The sequence below is a fragment of the Hemitrygon akajei genome, chromosome 23 (assembly GCF_048418815.1).
Source record: "Hemitrygon akajei chromosome 23, sHemAka1.3, whole genome shotgun sequence".
NCBI lineage: Eukaryota > Metazoa > Chordata > Chondrichthyes > Myliobatiformes > Dasyatidae > Hemitrygon > Hemitrygon akajei.
In genome coordinates, this window is record NC_133146.1 from 55322812 (window position 1) to 55347865 (window position 25054).

At 41.2% G+C, this 25054-nt stretch overlaps 1 protein-coding gene across 1 annotated transcript in view; it reads right to left on the reverse strand.

Moving 5' to 3' along the window:
* The window catches only part of wdr11 (WD repeat domain 11), a 120057-nt gene that overhangs the window by 90331 nt on the left and 4672 nt on the right, over window positions 1-25054 (reverse strand). Inside the window, exon 2 of the mRNA XM_073027696.1 lies at window positions 8427-8538. Coding sequence (XP_072883797.1) covers window positions 8427-8538 — 112 coding nt within the window. The remainder of the gene's footprint in view (window positions 1-8426; window positions 8539-25054) is intronic.

Below are 25054 nucleotides of genomic sequence, written 5' to 3' on the forward strand. Positions count from 1 at the left end.
TAATGCAAAAAAACAGAAATAAAAAAAGTGAGATAGTGATGATGGGTTCATCATCCATTCAGAGGGGAAAAAGCTGTATCTGAATCACTGAGCGTGTGCCCTCAGGTTTCTGTAGCTCTTTCCTAGCAAAGAGAACAAGACATGAGCAAGGTGATGACGCATCCCGGTCTTTGAAGTTATGCATGTAAGTGACTTATGGTGTTTTGGATACTTAGCTATCAATCATTCCCAAACTAAGTAACCAAGGCAGCAAATTAAAACAATATATACCATACAAATATTGTCTATATAAATCAGTTGGTGAAAATATCACCACAAAAAAAAAGCACTTACTATATACAATATAGCTCCATACAGGAAGCATTCATAGTACTTGCACTTATGTAAACCTTACTAACAGCATGCCATACAAATCCAGGCTATGAAAAACCTGGGGAGGATTCCTTGGGTATGGTTTAATACATGTCATCAAGGGCTAATTACAAAGTCAAAGTCAAAGTAAATTTATTATCAAAGTACACACATCTTACCATATGCAACACTAAGATTCATTTTCTTGCGGATATAATCAATAAATCCATAATAGAATAATAACCATAACAGAAGCAATGAAAGACTGTCCAACAAGGCCATTCAGAGTGTAAAAGACCACAAACTGCATAAATACAAAATGAAAAAAAAAATAAGGAATAAATATCAATAACATGAGATGACGAGTCTTTGGAAGTGAGTCCACTGGTTGTGGGAACATTTCAATGATGGGGCAAGTGAGATTGAGTGAAGTTATCCCTTTGGTTCAAGAGCCTGATGGTTGAGGAGTAGTAACTGTTCCTGAACCTGGTGGTATGAGTCCTGAGGCCACTGCACCACCTTCTTGATAGCAGCAGCAAGAAGTTCAAAGTAAAATTTATTATCAGAGGACATTCATGCCACCACTCAGATACTTCTTCTGCAGGCATACTTAGCAATCTATAGAACAGTAACTGTAAATTGTAAACAAACTGTACAAATACAGATATAGATAAATAGCAATAAATGACAAGCTTGAAATAACAATATAATAAGAGTCCTAAAATGAGTGCAGTCATCCCCTTTTGTTAAAGAGCCTGATGGCTGAGGGCTAGCAACTGTTCTTGATCCTGGTGGTGCAAGTCCTGAGGTACCTGTACCTTCTACCTGATGGTCACAGAAAAAAAGCATGGCCTGATGAGGATCTTTGATGGTGGATGCTGTGTTTTTATGGCAGTGTTTCATGTAGATGTGCTGAATGGCTGGGAGGGTTTTACTCGTGATGTACTGGGCCAAATTCACTACTTTTTGTAGGATTTTCTCTTCAAGGGCATTGGTGTTTCCATACCAGGCTGTGATGCAGCCAGTCTATATATCATCCACCTCGCATCTATAGAAGCTTGTCAAAGTTTTAGATGACATGCCGAATCTTCACATACTTCTAAGAAAATAGAGGCACTGCTATACTTTCTTAGTAATTGTATTTATGTGCTGGGCTGGGCACAGGACAGGTGCTCCAAAATGGTAACACGGAGGAATTAAAAGTTGCTGATTTTCTCCATCTCTGATCCTCCAACGAGGACTGGCTCATGGACCTCTGGTTTTGTCATCATGAAGTCAACAATCAGCTCCTTGGTCTTGCTGACATTGAGTAAGATGTTGCTGTTATGGCACCACTCAGCCAGATTTTCAATCTCCCTCCTATGATGGTACATCACCACTTTTGATTTGGCCTATGACAGTGGTGTCTTCAGCAAACTTGAATATAGCATTGGGGCCACAGGGTCAAAAGTATAAAGTTAGTAGAGCAGGGGGCTAAGCACACAACCTTGTGGTGCACCTGTGCTGATGGAAATCAGTTGCATCTTCCAACAAAGCTTACAAAACTCTTGAAATAATGGGCATTGTATCTACAAGAATTAAATTAAATTTAAGTGAGCAGCTTTTGTAAAACATTATTCAAGGTTATTCTTAAGCGAGAGTAACTGTAATGCTTTATGCTCCCTCATAAAAGGTGACTGAGTTAGAGATAGAAAACTCATTGTTTTCACAAGTAGTAAAAAACAAATAAAAATACTACTCCCAAATTAAAAGTGGATTATTTATTGGCCATTTGATTACTAATTTAATTAGTTCAACACAACATTGTGGGTAGAAGGGCCTGTTTCTGTGCTGTACTGGTCTATGTTCTTATCTTCCAATTTGCAAGTTAGGCAAGTGATGCAATGATTCAAAGTACATAACCCCGTATCTTACAAAAGGAAAAAGTAAAGCCATGTGCTTTGAACCTTTAACACAGAAAATACTTGATGAAATCCTACCGAGCATTTAGAGAAACACACCTACCCTGTAAGATTTTAAACTGCAGTTAGAAAAAATATGCAAATAACAAAACTGTCAGCTCATGAACCACATCAGAGGGTACAGATTGTTGGATTGATTATAGAAATGGAAGAGGCTAATAGGAGGAATCTATTAATTTGTAAATCTAAACCAATGACTCTGGTTATGAAAATCAAAATAAACTGCACATGTAGTTTAAACAGAAAATGCTTGAAAAACTCAGCAGGTCACACGGTATCTATGGAATGAGAAACAAGAGTTAGCATTTCAGATCAAAAACCCTTCAGGTTAATCAAGAAAGGGTTAATTAGAGTTAAGACTGAAGTTGCTTTTTCAGTTTTAAACTTAGAATGTTAAATCCGTTTACTTTCCATAGCTGACCTGCTGAATATTTCCAGAACCATTTGTTTTCATATTTGCAGTCCCATTACATTTTTCACACTTTGCTTTCTTCACTTGATGTAATGAGAACAAATATTGTGCATAACCAGCATCTTATCCATGTCACATGTTGCAGATAAAGCGTGCCCATCTCTCATTCGGGTTCATTGAACTGAGGTGACAAGGCATCTGATTTCTGGTTCTTAGATCCCAGTCAATACGTCAGGGTGAAATTAAAACGGTTAAAGAGAAGGGACCACCTGGTCTGTCTGGAATTCAGTCTCTCGGCCTCCTGAATATAAGCCAGGTTCTTGTGATCCATCCATACGATAAAAGTGTTCTTGGCCCACTCAAGCCAGTGATGCCATTCCTCCCAGTGCCAACTTGACCGCAAGCAGCTCTCTATTCCCAATGTCATAATTCACCTCTGCCAGGGAAAGTCGCCTGGAAAAGTATGCCAACGGGTGCAGTTTATTGTCCGAAGGTGTCCACTGAGACAACACTGCACCCACTCCGACATCCGAGGCGCCCACTTCCACGATGAAGAGAAGATCCAGGTGGGGTGTCACCAGAATGGAAGCTGTTGTGAACTGCTGTTTGAGCTCTGCGAAAACAGCCTCTGCCTCGGTAGTCCAAAAAAAAGTGACCCACGGATCACTTGGTTAGTGCCATCTTTGGAGCCACCACTGAGTTGAAGTTCCTGACAAATTTTCAATAAAAGTTGGCAAATCCCAGGACTCGCTTCACACTGGATAGTGGTGGCCAATCTACACCTGCCTGTGTCTTACTAGGGTCCATCATGAGATTGCCAATAGAGATGATGAAGCCCAAAAAAGAAATAGTGGTTACGTGAAATGCAGACTTCTTCAGCTTGGCTTAAAGTCTATGATCAAGAAGCCTCTTTTGGATATCTCTGACATGAGTGAAGTGCTCCTCCCTGAACTTTGAGAAAATTAGGATCTCATCCAAATAAATGAGATACTTATCTCATCTTATGGCATACTTATGGAAAACATCCTGGAGCACATCACTTATAACAGTCTGGAAAAACTGCTGGTACATTCACAAGGCAAAAGGGCATGACTAGGTACTCAGAGTGCCCTGTCAGTGTGTTGAAACCCATCTTCCACTCGTCACCGTCCTTTAAGTGAACCAGGTTGTATGCCCTCCACAAGTCTATCTTCGAGACTACTCTTGCCCCTTGGAGAATCTCAAAAGCAGTATTCATGAGTGGAAGAGGGTAATAATTCTTGACTGTTGTGCAATTCAGTCCTCTATAAACAATGCAAGGCCATAGACTCCTTTCCTTCTTCTGTACGAAGAAGAAGCTAACACCGGCTGGAGAGGTGGAGGCCCAAATGAATCCCAGGGCAAGAGCCTCCTTAATATACTCCTTCACAGCACTTTCCACCAGGCCTGAGAGCGCGTATAATTGACCCCACAGAGGACACGTAGTTGGCAGTAGATCTATTGCACAGTCATAGGATCAGTGCAGTGGAAGACTGGAGGCCTTTCCCTTACTATAGGCCGCTTCCAAATCCTTGTAATTAGAAGGGATTTCTATTGGCTTGGGTGTTGCAATTACCCCTGAAACTTCCATCTTCCTCTAATGATGACATTGGAGACCTCATCGGAAGCAGGGGTGCTTCACAGACCCCAGAGTCTCCCCCATAGGTCCACAACAGTCTTTAGTGAAAACAGAAGCCAAATCACAGTCCAAATCATTGTCCGTCTCCTCAGACAATGGTAGTGAGGTGCAACAAATGATCCTTGTGCTTCTGGAACTAGATTCCAACAATCTCCATCTTAGATCCTTCCCCTCAGACGGGACCTGGCAAATGGAGCCCCTTGGTTTAGCTGCTAGAGTTCCATACCACCTGGGTACCTCCTTGGTTTGCTCCTGAACTGGAAATCTCATTCCAGCACACCCTTGGCTGGACTCGCACAGGCTTTTAGCTGTAGCTGGCTTGTCTTCCCTTGAAGGTAGGACAGGGTTTCCTGAAGGCTGCTGGTTACCCTGAGCAGAAGCGTGTCCGTTCATTGGCTGCTGGTCTCAGAAGAGTCTATGGATCGGAGCACCAAGTCGAAAACAAACCCCCTAACAATGGCTGGACCAAGCAACGATTCTCTCCTCCATCCAGTCCACAGATGGGTTATGCTGAGACAGCCAAGGGTACCCGAGGATCTGGGGTATGAGTGCAGAGTCAATAATGTAGAAATTAATGTCTTCCACATGATCCCCATCCTCATCTGCAACACCAATCTGTTGCTGAACCTGGCAGGAGACCATCCAAGACAGCTGAGGGCAAGGACTGACTCAACTCTCCCAGCGCTATGTCCAACCGATGGCGGTTCCCCCATATACAGAAAATTACCCACTGCCCTCAAGTCCACAAAAGCCTTCACCTGCCTCAGATTCTTATCCCAGGTAAACTCCGTCTTCAGCATGAAAGCAGAATCTGTGGGGTTGGGCAAAGTAGCTGCTACCATCACAGTCCTCCTGGTGTTAGACAGACTTCACAGTTTCCCAGGTGACTGCAACTTTGGGCATTTGGCCCGCAGGTGACCTGTTTCCCTGCAGTAAAAGCAGCAACCTTGAATCCAGCGCTAGGACCTCTTATCGGCGGAGAGTCCAGTGCGACCGACCTCCATGGGTTCATCTGGATCTTGAGCAGGCGACAGGCTGGTCATGGTCGGAGGTTGGGGAGTGGAATAACGATGTACTGAGTCTGGGCTCAGGCTAGACCTTCTTGACCTCAAGATGTCAACCCACTCGTATCGTGTCTTCAAATTTTCTTGCTGTGTCTGGCCACAGCTGACAAAAGGATCCGATACCCCACTGAGTCCATATTGGCTTAATCGTACCTTGACGAGAGGCCTTGACAAGGATGGTTTGGTCTCAAATGCAGGAGCATCTGAGGCTAGGATCGAGACATGATCAAACTGGATCAAAATTCAGAGCACAATAGAAATACTAGACAAAATCATGAATAGGCTTACAACTGAGCATCAAACTTCAATTCAGGTGCTCCTTAAATGCTCAATCCTTGGTGCCCAAAACATGATTGCCAATTTATGGGATTATCCTGAATCTTTAAAGAGGCCATGCCAGCTATCCATACTCTGGGGAGTTAGAGTGTCTAAACCTCAGAAGCTGGCGCAGATGGGTGCGTGTCATAACAACCTTTTCATGGTTTGGAGGCTTGCATGTCTCAATGACCCAGAGAGCTATGTCGGCTGGAGTCAGGGCTTTATGCTTTGGCTCCTGATAGGGTCGCCCATGTCAGGTGGATCAAAAAGCAGAGGACAGACTAAGAGTGGTCCCCTGGTCCTCCAGATTTAAGAGTTCAGCTCAGAGTTTACAACCCTGACTGGTAAAACAAAATAGTTAAGATAACAGCAATGAAGAATCTATCTACATCTGAGTTACCAAGGACAGAGATGTAGTTCCTTCATTGCTGAACTAAATGCCAGCAGCGTAAAGGGCAGTAAGTAGGTAGTATTAGTAAATAAATTACTTTGTTCTTTGCTTCTTCATAACAATTAATTGTTTTTCAAGTAGCACTGAGTTACTGTATAAATAGGACAGAGTTATTGTGTTCCAAAATGCACCTGCAAAATTGATGTTTGCTCAAATTCCTTTGCCAATAAAATGTCCTTTCTGCAGATTTATTAATATCTTCTTGCATTTTGTTGTAGTCTTCTTCATCACTGACAATTCAGTCTTGTCCATCAATTTAAAAATAATGTTTTGATTCCAATTTTTAAAATATAATAATTCCAAACAATGATCCCACCATCAATCCTTATAGTATCCCTCCTTCTGCCGCTCAGAATAGCTATTCCTTTTATCCTGGTTCAAAGCGTTGCTTTGTGGTCAGGTACCTAATTATTATGCTTGCTACTTTTCTCCAAGCAACAGATGTTCTGATCCTTCTATCCATTATGAGGCAAAATACCTCTCCAAAATCAACTACAGGTTGAGCATCCCTTATCCAAAATGCCTGGGGCTGGAAGTATTTTGGATTTTGGCTTTTTGAAATATTTACATCTATATAATGAGACACCTTGGGGATGAAACCCAAGTCCAAACACAAAATCCATTTAAATTACATGTACAGCTTTTATGAACAACTGGCGTGAAGCTCACAAAATGAACAGTCCACAGTCAGAGCACAGCCTGACATGATGGAGCTGAGTCCTCTACCGACTCTCAGAGTTGAATGACTGACTCCGTCTGCATCTATTATGGGGTTCCAGCACTGCGATTGGTTTCATATCTGTCATCGATTTCAAACAGCTGCCTGTTTGACAGCAACTACGATGGAAAGATGTAGTTTTATACAATATTTTTAAATATGCATGATAAAATTATCTTCAATTTTCTGTTTGTCGTGATAGAATTTGGCTTGTTTCATGATCAGCACACCGTTAAGCGGCATATTTTCATTCTGACGCTGATGAATCCACTCTTTCAATACACAATCAAGATCTTCATTTTTCACTTTACACAGTGCTTTTCTATTTTTCATTACGTGTGAGTTCATTTCTCAGAGATGTCAATGGTGTGCAGAGACTTGTACAACTCCTGGGAACCTTCCCAGCGCCTTGTAGAATTTTCCATTTGTGTCATCATGCCAATGCTAAAAAAAAATTCATATTTCGGAGGTTTCCAGATTCTGAAATTTTGGACAAAGGGTTTTCAACGTGTATTACTTGGATTAGACACACCAATAAACCATAAATGGATTTCAATTTTAACTAGTTTTTAACTAGAAGAACTGAATGGTTTCTTACATATTTCTCAAGAGCTAAGTGGAAACGTTAGCTATAGTTAAAGAAGTGTACTTTAATTTTATACTGAAGCCTCCCCTGATAAAGAAATTACATGTGTTATTTTCAATTTACAGGATTAATCTGAACAAAGCCAGCAGTTTGTTGCTGAAGTATCTCTCAAGTATCATCAATACACTTAATAAATGGAATGAAATATTTCAATTTAGCTATTACCCTTGCTAATTGATCATGTTTTATCTGTGAAAGAGAAGAGACAATTCTGTTGATGATAGAATGATATTCTTAGGGGGCTTGATAGCACAGGTGCAGATTTGATGTTTTCTCCGGCTGATGTGTATACAACCTGGGGTCACAAACTCAAAATGAGGAGTCAGCTTCCCTGAAAGTGGGGAATTTTTGGAAATCAAGTAACTGTTAGAGGCACAATCTCTAAGTATACTCAAGTAAGAGACAAATTGAGTTTTAGTTCATAAAATAATTAAAGGATGCGGGATTACTGGAAGAAAGTGGCAATAAGGTGAAAAAAAGGGCAGCACCTTAGCGTAGTGGTTAGCACAATGGTTTGCTGTGCCAGCGATCTGAGTTCAATTCCCACTGCTGCCTGCAAGGAGTTTGTACGTTCTCCCCATGACCACATGGGTTTCCTCTGGGTGCTCTGGTTTCCTCCCAAACTCCAAAGGCACACCAGTAGATAGGTTAATTGGTCATTGAAAATTGTCCCATGATTATGATAGTATTAAAATGGGCGGAGCAGCTCAAAGAACCGAAAGACTTATTCCGTGCTGCATCTCGATAAACAAATAAACATATAGAAATAGCCATAGGCTTACTTAATGACAGGAGATTATAAATTGAGCAATATAATTTGTGCTATAGAAGTGACAAATTAGGATTACCTTCACAACATTTGCTCTATGCTGTTCCAGAACCTGAATGATCTGCGAAGTGTTCGGATCAATGATCAAAATCAGTGAATGACAGCCATGGGCAATTAGTCCTTGCCAACCCCTGGAAGAAGACAATGCAGTTAACTACTTAAAGGCGGAAAGTTAAATAAAATCTTCACAGAAAAATTCAGCAATTCAACTTTAAAACAGGAAACAGTAATACCATAAGGGCATAAGATACCGAAGCAAAATTAGGCCATTGGCCCATCGATTCTGCTCCACCATTTCATCACGGCTGATCCATTTTCCCTCTCAGCCACAGTCTCCTGCTTTCTCCCTTTATCCTTTCATGCCAGTACTCAAGAATTTATCAACCTCTGCCTTAAATATACCCAATAACTTGATCTCCACAGGCACCTGTGGCATTGAATTCCACAGAGTCACCACTCTCAGGCTACAGAAATTCCTCCTCACCTTTGTTCTAAATGGACATTCCTCTATTCTGAGGCTGTGTCTTCTGGTCATTGACTCCCCCACCATGGGAAACATCCTCTCTACATCCACTCTATCGAAGTCCTTCAACATTCACCAGGTTTCAATGAGGTCATCCTCCTCCCTCCCAACCCCATTTTTCCAAATTCCAATGAGTACAGGCCCAGAGCCATCAAACGGTCCTCATGTGAACCTCCTTTGAACCCTCTCCAATGTCAGCAAATCCTTTCACAGATCAGGGGCCCAAAACTGACCCGATACTCCAAGTGAGGCCACACCTATGCTTTATAAAGCTTCAAAACAACATCCTTGCTTTTATATTCCAGTACTCTTGAAAGGAATGCCAACATCACATTTGCCTTTCTTGCTACCGACTCAACCTGCAATTTAATCTTTAATCTCGCACAAGGACTCTCAAGTCCCTTTGCACTTCATATTTTTGAGTTTTCCCTCCATTTGGAAAATAGTCTACCCTTTTATTTCTTCTTTTTAAAAATTTTACAGCTTCAAAACAAGTTATCTATTTAGTATTATCATTTAAATGAAACTCTATGTTGATGTTCACAGGGCTATCACTAGAAATACCAGCATCTACCCTATTTGAAACAAAAGATGTCAAAGGGACTTGACTGGATAGTTTTCCCATTGTTGGGGAATCTGGAGCTAGAGTCTACTTTTCAAAATTATACATTACCCATTTAAGGAATTCCTTCCCTGAGAAGTCATGAATCTTTAGGATTCTCTAAACGAAGCAGACAGAAGCTAAATCACTGAATAAACACACACAAAATGCTGGAAGAACTTAGCAGGCCAGGCAGCATCCAGCATTTTGTTTGTATTGCTTGGATTTCCAGTATCCGTAGATTTTCTCTTGTTTATCACTGAATAAACGTCAGGCCAAAATGTATTATCAACACTTATGGGTAACAAAGAGAAGGTAAAACTGAAATTAAGATCAGATCAGGCATAATCACACTGAATAGTGGAGCAGGTTTGATAAGACATTTGATCTTATCTTGTGCATGTTCCTTATCACATTAATTGGCCTTGTAGGCGTAGTGATGAACCATTTTCTTAAAGAATTAAAGATTCTGCTCAAGATTTACAGCACTGTGCAGGTCTGGAATAGAGAGTGAGTTAGTTAATCTGGTAGCAGCAGAGGATGTTGGAAAGAGTGAAGGTGGAGTACTACGGCTGGGGTGTGGGTCAGGCAGCAGAAGAAGGGTGGGGAAGGGGTGGTGCAGGCGCAGACACACCCAGGCCAGAGACACCAGGCAAGGTCAGTTGATTCCAATCAATTGGTTTATTGATCATCACAGAATGTCTCTCTGGTGCTTCCCACTCCCTACCTCTCCCTTCCCCTTTTCCCAACCATGTTTGCCCTCTCCCTGCCCCTTCCTACTCTCAATCCACAATAGAGACCCATATCTGGTTTATCATCACTCACATATGTCATGATTTTTTTTGCAGCAGTACGGTGCAATACATAAAATTATCACAGTATTGTGCAATAGTCTTAGAAACCCTAGCTACATACAAGTGCCTAAGACTTGTGCACAGTACTGTAGATCTCCAGACTTGAAATCCAGCAACGATAAAGTAACAGTGATGTAATTTCAAATTCGGGTGATGTGCAACTCTATGGATGCATATCAGTGCTGGTCCCATATACATAGCGCCTTCATTCTTCTTGGAGCTGGAGGTCATGGTGTAGACGTTGCATAGATAGGCAACTATTCAGTACTTTATACAGATGGTGTACAGTCACTGTGTGCCAATACTAAGTGTGAACATTTACGGTAGCAGAGTTCTAATCAAGCTGGCTGTTTTGCTTACATAGTGCTGAGTAACACTACACTCCATCAGAATTGCTGCAGTTGCAATCACCAGACAAGTAGAAGATAATACAATCACATTCTGGAGTTTTGCCTTGTAGGTAGAAAAGTTCTGAAGAATTTGCAGCGAATATCTAGTCCCTGACTGACCTTTGTAGCCAAGGTATTTAACTAGCTGATTTGGCTAAGTTTTAATCACTAGTAACTTACATGTTGATGTAGGGTTACTCAGTGATCATAATGCCCCTGAATGCCTCCAATAGCTATTCTCATCCTCCTTTGTCCAAAGCACATCTCCAATACCAGAGTTATACAATCTTTTCTGCATCAACCCAGGGCACAAACTCTTTTCAAGGCAAAGGATATTTGAATCTTAAACTGGCAATACCAAGTTCAAGTTCCACACATAAATAGTGACTCTCTAAGATAATTGACAGCATTGTGCAAATAGGTTTGTTCTAAAGGTTCTCACCAGTTTACGAATACCCGGATTATGTATAATCTATACATACATACAGAACCGTGCAAAAGTCTTAGGCATTTTAGATTTTTTTAATATGATTTCAGATGGTATGGCTTCCATAGAACCCTGATCTCAACATCAGAATCAGGTTTAATTTCACCAGCATATTTCACGAAAGTTGCTATCTGGGATTACCCGGAGAGAGAAATCAAGCAAGACAGCCAAACTCTGCAGAACTGTGGCAAGTTCTCCAACCTACTGTACCAGCTGATTTTCTTATAAAACCACACAACAGTGTACCCAAGAGAATTTTAAAGGCAAAGGGTGGCCACACCAAATATTGATCTGATTACTTTTTTACTGTCTTCTGCTCTTTATAGTAAGTCTTTTACTATTTAGAAATATTTCATTTCATTATTTTTGAAAGCATCTTTGCTTTGCAGAATTGGTTTTACATGAGCCTAAAGCATTTGCACAGTACTGTAGAGGGGTTTGGGAGATGGGTGGAATGGGTTTGCCCTCAGACGCTTGAGAACTCGGTTCAGGGCAGCATTTCCAATTTGACAACTATTCACGTTATGAACAGTTCACAGGAATGGGATCTTGGCTTAACCCGGAGCCAACTTGCTCTTCCATTCATATTTTATATTTCCATCAGACAAGACTGCTGTAGAATTTTAAACTTTTCTTAAACCAGGGATCGCAATCTGGAGTCTATGAACCTTTTGCTTAACGGTATTGGTCCATGGCATAAAATAGGTTGGGAACCCCTGACTTAAAGTAATCCTTATGTTTCTCAACTCATTGCTCATAGAATTACAAACTGCAAGGATAAGAATGCCAATCCCTCTATGATACAGGTGCCTGATTTTGATCAGAACAAATTGTCTTCACACTGATACAAGAGAACATTAAAACTCCTCTTTGGCTTCTGTTGAGGGCAAATCATTTCTGACCTATATAATGATACAAAAATTGCTGGAATTATGAAATATGTTAGAGTCTCAATGGGCTAAAAGGTTTATAGCAACATAGAGTGCAAAAACAGAAAATAATAAACTGCTGCTTTCAGGCGATTAGGTCTGAAAATAACAAGTTGTACGAATTTATTCAGAGTGCTTCTAATGAAAAGATTTATTTTATCGGAAGCAATGAAGTAAAGGTTCAGTGTGGATTAGATGGGCCGAAGGGCCTGTTTCTGTGCTGCTCTTTTCTAATGCTATGACGATCTCATCAGGGAAAATCTCTAGAACAGGGCATCTAATTAAGGGCAGTGATTTGGAATGTGCTGGACTCGCTGCCCCCACCCCCCCACCACGACCGCTGGCAGCAGTAACTCCTGTACCCAGGAACGGCTCTGGAAGACAGGATGGGCTCTTAACAACAGGAAAACAAATTGGCAAATTGGGGGGGGGGGGGGGTGGACTGCTGAGGTCGCACCCAGAATTCTCTTGAAGCTTTTGAGAATTCACCACTCTGAAAGCACACTGAACTATTCTGAGATGTCTCTGTAATGACATAAGCTACTGAATAAAAAAAATTCAATATCCAACAAGAGACAATCCAACTAATAAAGTAGCCATGAATTTTAAACATTATGTATACTAATCCTGACGGTTCTCAATTTGGTACTCATAAAATTACAAACTGCAAGGATAGGAACACATATCCCCCAGGATGTTGATGGCATTGCCATCACTGAATCCCTGACTATTAATATCCGGGGGGGGGGGGGGGGGGTTACCATTAAACAGAAAACAACATACAGTAGCCATATACATGATGTGGCTACAAGTGCTGTGCAGAATCTAGGAGTCCTGCAACGAGTAAGTCACCTCTAACCTTTCCATCCTCTACAAGGATCCAGTGAGGAGAGTGAAGGGAAACACAACCACTTGCCTACATGAGTGTGGCTCCAACAGCATTCAAGAAGCTCAGCACCATATAAGGCAAAGCAGCCCATCCATTCCTTCCATCACCAGCACACCTTCTGCAGGTATCAGTGCAGTCATTCGTCAAGATTCCTCACGCTGCACCTTCCAAGTCCAGTCTTCTATCGGCTAAAAGGACACTGGCCACAGAAGCACGGGAACACCAGCACTAGAAGTTGCCACCATCATCCTGACTTGGAAATACATCCTCGTCCCCTTCAGCATCACCCGGTCAAATTCCCGGGCCTTTCTCCGATCAGCATCGTGGCTGTACCCACACGTTGAGGGCTGCAGTGGTTCAGAAAGCCAGCTCACCACCACCACCCTCTCATGGACAACCAAGCAGGGGCAATTAAAAATGCCGGCGCTGAAAGCTGGATCTCTCAATGGCCACCCATGAACACTGCTTTCTCGAAATTCCAGTAATTGATTTCCGTTAATTGAACCCCTGCTCGCTACCATTCCCCATTCTTGTTTCCCTCTCTCACCTTATCTCCTAACCTGCCCACCACCTCCCTCGGGGGTTCCTCCACTACCCTTAACATCGAACTTGGAAAGCTACAGCACATCAGGTTTATTATCACTGGTATGTGTCGTGAAATTTGTTAACTTAACAGCAGTAGTTCAATGCGATACATAATATAAAAGAAAAATAAATTAATTAATTACCATTTTGTATGTATGTATATATATATATATATATTGAATAGATTAAAATTGTACAAAAAGAGGAATATATATTAAAAAAAGTTCACGGGTTCAATGTCCATTTAGGAATCAGATGGCAGAGGGGAAGAAGCTGTTCCTGAATCACTGAGTGTGTGCCTTCAGGCTTCTGTATCTCCTACATGATGGTAAAGTTCAGAAAAGGGCATGCCCTAGCTGCTGGGGCTCCTTAATAATGGATGCTGCCTTTCTGAGACACCGCTCCTTGAAGATATCCTGAGTACTTTGTAGGCTAGTACCCAAGATGGAGCCAACTAAATTTACGACCCTCTGCAGCTTCTTTCGGTCCTGTGCAGTAGCTACCCCCCCCCCCCACCCAACCCCCCCCCCATACCAGACAGTGATGCAGCGTGTCAGAATGCTCTCCATGGTACATCTATGGAAGTTTTTGAGTGTTTTTGTTGACATACCAAATCTCTTCAAATTCCTAATTCCAAGTATTGTCACTGTCTTGCCTTCTTTTCAACTATATCGATATGTTGGGACTAGGTTAGATCCTCAGGGATCTTGACACCCAAAAATTTAAAAATGCTCACTCTCTCCACTTCTGATCCCTGTATGAGGATTGGTATGTGTTCCTTTGTCATACCCTTCCTGAAGTCCATAATCAGCTCTTTTGTCTACTGATGTTGAGTGCAAGGTTGTTGCTGCAACACCACTCCACTAGTTGGTATATCTCGTTCCTGGGTCTCCATCTGAGATTCTACCAACAATGGTTGTATCATCAGCAAATTTATAGACGGTATTTGAGCTATGCCTAGCCAAACAGTCATGGGTATAGAGAGAGTAGAGCAGCAGGCTAAGCACACACCCCTGAGGTGCACCAGTGTTGATTGTCAGTGAGGAGAAGATATCATCGCAAATCCACACAGATTGTGGTCTTCTGGTTAGGAAGTCAAGGATCCAATTGCAGGGGGAGGTACAGAGGCCGAGGTCCTGTAACTTATCAATCAGGACTGTGGGAACGATGGTGATAAAATGCTGAGCTATGGTCGATGAACAGCATCCTCACAAAGGTAGGTGATTGTATTATCCAGTGGTTTATGGCCATGTGAACAGCCATTGAGATTGCGTCTGCCATTAACCTATTGTGGCAATTGGCAAAATTGCAGTGAGTCCAGGTCCTTGCTGAGGCTGGAGTTCAGTCAAGTCATGACCAACCTCTTAAAGCATTTCTTCACTGTAGATGTGAGTGCTACTGGGCAATAGTCATTAAGGCAACTCACATTGTTCTTCTTAGGCACTGGTACAATTGTTGCTTTTTTGAAGCAAATGGGAACCCATAGCAGTGAGAGATTGAAAATGTCCTTGAATACTCCTGCCAGTTGGTTGGCACAAGTTTTCAGAGCCTTACCAGGTACTCCGTCAGGGCCTTCTGCCTTGCAAGGGTTCACCCTCTTTAAAGAAGCCTAACACTGGCCTCCGAGACAAAGATCACAGGGTCATCAGGTACAGAAGGGTCTCCATAGCTGCAGTTATATTCTCCCTTTCAAAGTGGGCATAGAAGGCGTTGAGTTCTTCTGGTAGTGAAGCATCACTGCCATGCATGCTATTGAGTTTCACTTAGTGGGAAGCAATGTCTTGCAATCCCCGCCAGAGTTCTTGTGTATTCAATGTCACCTCCAACCTCCTTCGAAATTGTCTCTTCACTCTTGAAAGAGCCCTCCGTAAGTCATACCTGTTTTTCTGGTACATACCTTGAATGCCACAAGATCGAACCTTCAGCAATGACACAACTCCTGGCTCATCCGTGGCTTTTGGTTTGGGAATGAACAGCAAGCCTTTGTAGGAACACACTCACCCACACAGGTTTTAATGAAGTCGGTAACAATTGCAGCAGACTTACTCAGATTCGAAGATGAATTCCTGAATACGGTCCAGACCATCGATTCAAAGCAGCCCTGTAGGCGCTCCTGTGCTTCCCTTGTCCATACCTTCTTGGTCCTTACTGCTGGTGCTGCAGTCTTCAGTCTCAGGGGGTAGAAGTACAGCCAGGTGATCAGACTTCTCGAAGTAAGGGTGTGGAATAGCATGGTAGGCATTCTTGATGATGGTATAACAATGGTCCGTTTTGTTGTTTCCTCTGGTATTGCAAGTGATCTATTGATGGTAATTGCTTTTTCAGACTGGCCTGGTTAAAAACCCCCCAAAGCGATGGTGAAGGCATTAGGGTGCACTGTTTTGTGCATGTTGATCCCATTGCTCAGTTCATCTAAAGCCAGATTGACATTGGCCTGAGGTGAAATGTATACCCTTACCAAAATGATCACGGAAATCTCCTGTGGTCAGTAAAATGGTCAGCACTTAACTGCGAGATACTCCAGCCCTTTGGTCCACAATGTTGTGCCGCTCATGTAACCTACGCTGGATGCTGCCTAGAATTTCCCTACCGCATAGTCCTCTATTTTTCTAAGCCCCATGTACCTATCTCTCTTAAAAGACCCAATTGTATCAGCCTCTACCACCGTCACTGGCAGTGCATTCCACGCACCCATCACTCTGTGTGTGAAAAACTTATCTTTGACATTCCCCCTATATCTACTTTCAAGCACCTTAAAACTATGCCCCTTCACGTTAGCCATTTCAGCCCTGGGAAAAAGCCTCTGGCTATCCATACGATCAATACCTTTCATCATCTTATATACCTCTATCAGGTCACCTCTCATCCTCCATTGCTCCAGGGAGAAAAAGCCAAGTTCACTCAACCTTTTCTCATAAGGCATGCTCTCCAATTCAGGCAACATCCTTGTAAATCACCTCTGGACTCTCTTTATAGTATCCACATCCTTCCTGTAGAGAGGTGACCAGAACTGAACACAGTAATCCAAGTGAGGTCGAACTAAGGTCTTATATAGCAGTAACATTACCTCATGGCTCTTGAACTTAATCCCAGGGTTGATGAAGGCCAACACACCATACGCCTTCTTAACAACACCGTCAACCTGTGGAGCAGCTTTGAGTGTCCAATGAACACGGACCCCAAGATTTCTCTGATCCTCCACACTGCCAAGTCTTACAATTAATATTATATTCTGTCTTCAAATTTGGCCTACCAAAATTAACCACTGCACACTTATCTGGGTTGAACTCCAACTCAGCCCAGTTCTGCATCCTATCTTTGTTTCACTGTAACCTCTGACAACCCTCCAGACTATCCACATCCCCAGCTGTTGTGTCGTTCTTCTATGATCTTCTGTCCTCTCCAATCAGACGTGTGCTTTTCTAGCCCTTTAACTCTTTCACCAATCAACTTCCTAGCTCTTTATTTCATCCCTGCTCCACTCTTACCTTCACCTATCACCTACCACCTGGTACTTCTCCTTCCCTTGCCCCCACCTTCTTATTGACTTCTCCTCTTCCTTTACAGTCCCGATGAAGGGTCACGGCCTGAAATGTCGACTGTTGGTTTATTTCTATAAATACCCCTGACCTGCTGAGCTCCTCCAACATTTTGTTTGTGTTGCTTTACATTTTCTTGTGTTTGTAGAAATGCTGGCTCAGCCTGCAGTCTCTTCAGTGAATGTAACAAAAGTTTAAAAAATTTTAAACCTAAAAAACTAAATGAACAATACTTTAATACTAATGAGTATTAAAATTAAAATTAAAGTGTTAAAATTAAATAAAATAACTAAACATTTTTCATAGTATTGGCAACCTCAGATAAAGGCAGTGCCCTTCACAAAGCAGTCATTCTCACAGAAAGTTAAGGCCAGATGCAAAGTGCCTCAAGCCCCTCTCTTATCCCATCAATGCTCTGTTTTGGGGTCAGCAACAAGTCCAGAAATGGAGTGGGAGATTAGTTGTGGTGGCCTTTTATCTCCAGCTTGTCTCAGATAGTCACACCTGATTGCACAGAAGTCCAAGTCTTGCTGAGGCCCTAATAGCTGACAGCTGGAATTGTCTCGCAGCTTAATTCAGCCTATTATTCTTTTTTAAATCTTCCTTAAACTAAATTTAGTTTAGGTATTTAAAACATTTATATGCAGCATTAGTGTTTCCAAGCATTAACTAGCTATGCAAAAACATATTTTACCTAATAACATAAAATGCAATCAGAATATTAGTAGAATATCCCTCTCCAACACTTTATCTTTCCAACCATCTGGCTTCAACTATCACCTTCTAACTATCCTCCTTCCCTACCACACACCTTTTTATTCTGGAGTCCTCTCCCTTCTTTTCTAGTCCTGAAGAAGGATCATAGCCCGAAAAATTGACTGTTGATTAATTTCCAAAGATGCTGATTTATCAAATAATAACATCAAGGTAGTGCAAGGAAAAATAGCAGTGCAGAATAAAATGTTACAGTTATGGAGAAAGTATAATGCAGGCTGACAGTACAATGCAAGACTATAGTGAGGCAGATGGTGAAGTCAAGAGTCCACCTTTTCATAAAGAGATTTGTTATATTTGTTATTTGTTATTAGTCTTATTTAAAGCAAGACCTTGAGCCTGGTGATATGAGTTTCAAGGTGTTTATATCTTCTGCTTGAAGGCAGTGGAGAGAAAAGAGAACGCCTACGGTGGGGAAGTATTTTGATCATGCTGGCTGCTTGAGGAGTGTTGACCGAGTGCACTGAAGGGATGCTGGGTTTTGGTGCATACTGAGCTGTGTCAACAAATCTCTTCAGTTTCTCACAGTCATGGACCGAGATAGTCATGACTCATCTGAATAAGATGCCTTCTATAGTGCACCTAAAAAAATTGGTGAGGGTCAATAGGGTCATGCCAAATTTCTTTAGCTTCCTGAGGAAGGAGAGACACTGGTGCACTTTCTTGGTCATGGCATCTACATGGGTGGACCATGACAGGCTATTGGTGATGTCTACATCTGGGAACTTGAAGCTCTCAACCACCTCTATCACAGCACCATTGATCCAAATAGAAGTGTGTGCACTTCCCCATTTCATGAAATCAATGACCAGCCCTCAATAGCAGGAAAACAAAAATGCTAGCTATTAACTTCAGAAAACGGGGTGGTTCACATGCTCCTAGTAAACTAATTGTGAAGCTATCACTGTATGTGCTGTTAATTATAGGCAAATATGGCAGCTCTTTCAAACTTGAGATTGACAGACAACTAAATAAAAACACACCAAAGTTGTTGCCCGGATTCTGTTGCTAATTTTAAAACAGTATCATTTTCTTATCTACTTTACCACCAATGCAGTTTTACACTGGCTGCTTCATTATTCTGCATCGTCTGTAACTTTCCATCACTGTTGATCATCACCAAAGCCTTTGCTGCCAAAGTCCCCAGCCACCTGCTTAAACACCCATCATCTCCGACACCAATGTCCACACTTTCGAGTCACCTGCCTGACATGTGATCAATCACTTATCTAAGTTATCCATCCCAGAATCATATGGGCAATTGTTCCCAACCACATGACATCCCCCACCATTCATGCATAACCTTCTCCCTACCCCCATCTTGTACACAATCGTCTCTCAGCCCAACTTTTCCATACTCTGTCACACCAAGATTCTCTGTTTTTGACCACCAACCCCTACATGTACAATCCTCTGCCCAATTAAAGAGTTCTGTGATCTCAAGATAGAAAGAAATTACAAAGCAAAGGACAATCCAACTACACACAATGCATTGGGTTTCTTGCAGTTCAAGATACTGGAACAACTTCAATGGCTCTTTCCAAGAGTTCAGCTTATTGACCTTCAGGCCATACATCAATTTAAGATTAAATGCCCAATTTATCATTTTTAAATGCCTTTCCAGTTATTTTGTGTCACAAGTCTTTATTTCCTTCTCAGTTTTCTTTCTGCTTCCGCTTGTGTTCTCCACCTTTAATTCAGCAAACTTTTCCAATTTATTTTGTCCTACTTAAATCTCACCAGTTTTGCCATTGAAGTTGCAGGTATCCTGCTTTACTCAAGGCAATGGTAACGGTTTATATTTTCAGCATATTTGTGAACAACGGTTTTTAAAGTGGTCCAACCCTGATAGATGCATTAAATATCTTCAAATGCATAACCTAGCTCAATAATATAAAATAAATCTATGTCCTAGACATATATTTTATGGTCTTATAATTAATGTTTGTGCATCATTTACAACAGAAACTAAAATATAAAATTTACTGTAATTATGCTTCACTAAAAACTAAGGTCAAAAATTCCCATTGAAATAACTTGCAATATTAAACACAAGGCAGACACAGACTCAAACATATTTTATTTAACTATATATGTAAACATACTGAAGTTTCCAATGAGTAGACAGTCATAAGGCTACGGGACCGGACGGCATCCCAGGGCGAGTACTTAGGATGTGTGCAGCACAACTGGCAGGTGCATTTACAGACATTTATAATCTCTCCCTCTCCCAGTGCAGAGTGCCCTCCAGCTTCAAATTATCCACTGGTGTCCCATCGCACTCACCTCAATAATAAACAAATGCTTTGAGAGGCTAGTCAATGATTACATCTGCAGCTTGCTACCACCCAAACTGGACGCACTACACCTAGCCTACCGACACAACCAATCAACAGATGACACAATAGCCACTGCTCTACATACCATCCTTACACATCTGGAGAAAAAGAATGTTTATGTGAGAATGTTGCTCTTGGACTACAGTTCAGCATTTAACACCATAGTTCCATCCAGGCTTGACAAGAAGCTCAGAGACCTCGGCCTTGACACTGCCTTGTGCAGCCAGATCCTGGACTTCCTGTCAGACTGCCAGCAGGTGGTAAGAGTGGGCTCCCTCACCTCCACCCTCTGACTCTCAATACAGGAGCCCCTCAGGGCTGCGTACTGAGTTCCCTCCTTTACTCCCTGTATACCCATGACTGTATCGCCACTCACAGCTCCAATCTGCTAATTAAATTTGCCGACAACACTACATTGATTGGCCTTAACTCAAACAATTACAAGGTGGCCTACAGGGAAGATGTACACCTACATCTCTCTGACACGGTGTCAAGAAAACAACCTCTCCCTCAATGTCACAAAAACAAAGGAGCTGGCTGTTGATTACAGGAGGAATAGAGACGGGCTAACCCCTATTGACATCAATGGATCAGGGGTTGAGAGGGTAAACAGCTTCAAGTTCCTCTGAATCCACATCATTGTGGACCTCACGTGATCTGTACACACCAGCTGCATGGTGAAAAAGGCACAACAGTGCCTCTTTCACCTCGGAATGGTTGAGGAAACTTGGCATGGGCTCCCAAATCCTAAAGACTTTCTACAGGGGCACAATTGAGAGCATCCCGACTGGCTGCATCACTGCCTGGTATGGGAACTGTACTTCCCTTATTCGCAGGACTCTGCAGAGGGTGGTGCGGACAGTCCAGCTCATCTGTAATTGTGAACTTCCCATGATTCAGGACATTTACAAGGACAAGTGTGTACAAAGGGCCCGTAGGATCATTGGAGTCCCAAGCCATCCCAACCACAATCTATTCCAGCTGCTACCATCTGGGAAGCAGTACCGCAGCATAAAAGCCAGGATCAACAGGCTCCGGGCCAGCTTCTTCAACAGGCCATTAGACTGATGAACTCATGCTGATACATTACATTGACTGTTCTATTTGTTATAAATTATTATAAATTACTATCATTCCACATCGCACATTTAGATGGAGAAGTAATATAAAGATTTTTACTACTCATGTATGTGAAGAATGTAAGAAATAAAGTCAATTCAATACATACTCACATCTTGGATCCTACATTTTAAAAAAAACTTGACAGTAATGAAAGTTCTAAATTCAATCAAGAAAATTATTCCAATGCTTTGCATTAAATACGTATCTTTTCTTTTACAATTAATCATACGTATCTTTTCTTTTAAAATTAATCATAAAGGTAGTAGTTATCTAACATTGTGCCAGTAATCCATAACTTTATACAAGTCCATTTGTGCTGTTTAATTATTGAATAGGCTATTTGGAAATGTTTTATCTTTCAAAATGCCGGAGAATTAAATTATTCAGAAACTAGAGTATGCAAGTCACATGCCTCGATTACGTATTATTAACATATCACGGTATATTGACCTTTGTTTTGAATTGGCCATACTGAGGAGAGCATTTCAAATAACCTTATGACAAGAACAGTTCCAAACATTCACATTCACCTTTAAAGCTACATTATCAACTGCACCCTTTCCTTTAAACCATATTCATGCTAATTTGCCAAGTGGATAATTACTTGATTCACATGATCTATATCTGATCAATTAAACTAAAGCACATTAGTTTTAATAAATAAATAATCTTTATCATTTAAATAATAAACCATCAGATGTACCCACCAGATTCAAACTAGATTCTGCTTAATAATTAAGAGTTAAGATAAACTATAAATAGAGTCATAGAGCAATACAGCATGAAAACAGACTCTTTAACCTAACCTGTCCCTATTGGCCATGATGTCCACCAAGCTAGTCCCATTTAGTCATGTTTGGCCAATACCCCCCCCCCCCCATGTGTGTACTTATCCAAATGTCTTTTATTAGTTCTAAGGTCATGTTATGGTCTCCAACAAGGTCTTACTGACAAAGGAGTGGGTACAAAGAAGCTTCACAAAAATGATTCCGGGATTGAAAGGCTTATATGAGGAGCGTTTGATGGCTCTGGGCCTGTACTGACTGGAATTTAGAAGAATGGGGGGAGAGGGGAAAGGATCTCTGAAACTTATCAGATGTTGAAAGGCCTAGATAGAGTGGATATGGAGAGGATGCTTCCTATGGTGGGGGAGTATAAGACCAGAGGGGAATAGAGGTACTTCCAGTTAGAAAGGAGATGAGGAGGAATTTCTTCAGCCAAAGAGTGGTGAATCTGTGGGAGTTGTTGCTACAGGCGGCTGTGGAGGTCAAGTCATTGAGTACATTTAAGGCTAAAGTTGATAAGGTTCTTGATTGGTCAGGGCATGAAGGGATATGGGGAGAAGGCGGAAGATTGGGGCTGAGAGGGAAATGGATCAGCCATGGTGAAATGGCAGAGCAGACTCAACGGGCCAAAAGGCCTCTAATTTTGCTCCTATATCTTATGGCTTTGTGGATCAATTTTAGCAAAAGGAGCAATATTCTTAAGTCCAAGAGAACTTCCAATTTCAATTGTCAAGATACAAGAGAAAGCTAGTTAAACATGCAGTTGTAAGGGCTAAAATCTGCTGGGAATTTAAGATAAACACTTAACCCAATTAAGCCAAAATTCTGCTTTGATTGACTCTATTGCATAAATTACTGTTAATTATAATATTCAATAATCATGTTCCATATTCCTGATCAGATTCAGAGTTAATATCAAACAGCAACATATTTCTCAATGTTTAATAAAGATTTTCATCCATTGGCAATGGTTCATTATGTCCTCTCTCTCTATATAGCATAGTGTCAAGCTTAATTATGTAGCTTGCCTGGTTAATTACCATTAATGAACATCAATTCTGAGTTGGAAACATCAAAGCATCTGGATACATAAAATTTTAATAAAACAGACAAGAAACACATCCCATAAAGGAGGAAAAGATACAAATGTTTTCTACAGTCCCCTCATCTTCTTCTGTGGACTGCTAAAGGAAACTGAAGCTACAAATTAAATAAAAAATGCTTTTGTGTTTTATAAAGTATTGTAGAGATATATCTGCAACCATGAAGGCTTTATGAATTTGTAACTTTAGTAAAATGTAATGTGACAAAATGGAACCTAAAAATCCCAAGGTGCTTTGCTAGTTTGCATGGGAAGCTTATAAGACTGTGTGTGTTTTACTAAGATGGCTGTTTTAGGACAGGGATGGGTGTTTTATGGCAGGCAATGGGTGTTTTATGGCGGGGGTCTTTTTGACAACAGAGGAAAAGAGGACAGGCAAATGGACTAAAGAATAAATGATAGGAACTAAAGACTGTGCAGATAACAGGGGAATGCTATTATGGAACAAAGTAACCTAATTACTGTTCTCTGTAGAAAGTATAAAAGTGCTTTCTTTGAGACACAAGATCGGAAACTATTCTCTAGCATAATGTTTGGAGGCAGTCTCTCTTTGCAAGTAAATAATAAATGTGCAAAAAGGTGATCCACTCAGAATCTGTTGTCAGTTGTTTCTGTATATTAGAAGACCTAGCTATATGGCACATTAGAGTATCGATAGAGCAGCTTATCAGAAGGCCAAAATACAGATCCAGCCTTGGGTTAACAAGAACAAACGATATAATATATAGGAGGTACATGAGTATATTTTGGGGGGTGTTGGAGGCAGTAGTATAAAGGCAGAGAAGTGATAGAGAAAAATGGCTTGTCCTAGGTAAGTTTTCTCTTAAAAAAAAACAGATTTATGAGTCACAGAGATGAGAGGGAATACCATGTGCATCCCTATCATGAGGCAAGTACCAAAGGAGTGACATGGTTAGCCAGCTGTCTGTTTCTGTACCAAAACTTAGCTTAATTTTCATTGGCTTTCTAAAGGTATTATGAAATTTGGTGCAGCACTCATTTCTCTTCCTAATTATATAGGAGTCATGCATTTATTTGTTTGTCTGTATTGTATCTCTCTCTCCCTCGATGTGGTCCACGGATGGGGCCAGAGCAAAGCTTAATTGACGTGGATTATAGATTTGGACTCCAGTTCCGTTTTTTACGATGTGTTCTATTTCTAGGTCTAGCTCTGGCCACTCTTTTTCTCGTTACTACTTTCACATGATTTTTGAATCAAGGTGGCCTGCAGATAATGAACGGAACTGTACTGTACTGAATTGGTGTTCTATATTCTGTGTTTCTCGCTCATTTTTTTGTTGCCATTGGCACGATTTTTTTAAATGTGTGGGGGAAGGTTGATGTTTGATGTTTTTCTTTGAACAGCTTGGTTCCATGGTTGTTCTTTGTTTCGTGACTGTCTGTGGGGAAGACTAATTTCAGGGTTGTTTACTACATACATAATTTGACAATAAACGTACTCTGAATCTTTGTTGCACATCCTCACACTAGGTTAAGGTAATTTTTCACGTGGGTTTGGGTGGCGGTAAAAGTAAATGAATGTAGTCACCTGTTCACCTGCTTGGTGGCGTAGAGTGAGCAGAGAGCACTTATTTCTTGTTGACCACTCGTCCTTTGTTTCAATTACGCTCATCTTTGTTTGAATTTGATCCATTACACTCGTCACGCTCATTTTTGTTTTACATGAGTTACAGAAGAGCTGAATAATTTTACTGTTGGCTTGTAATAA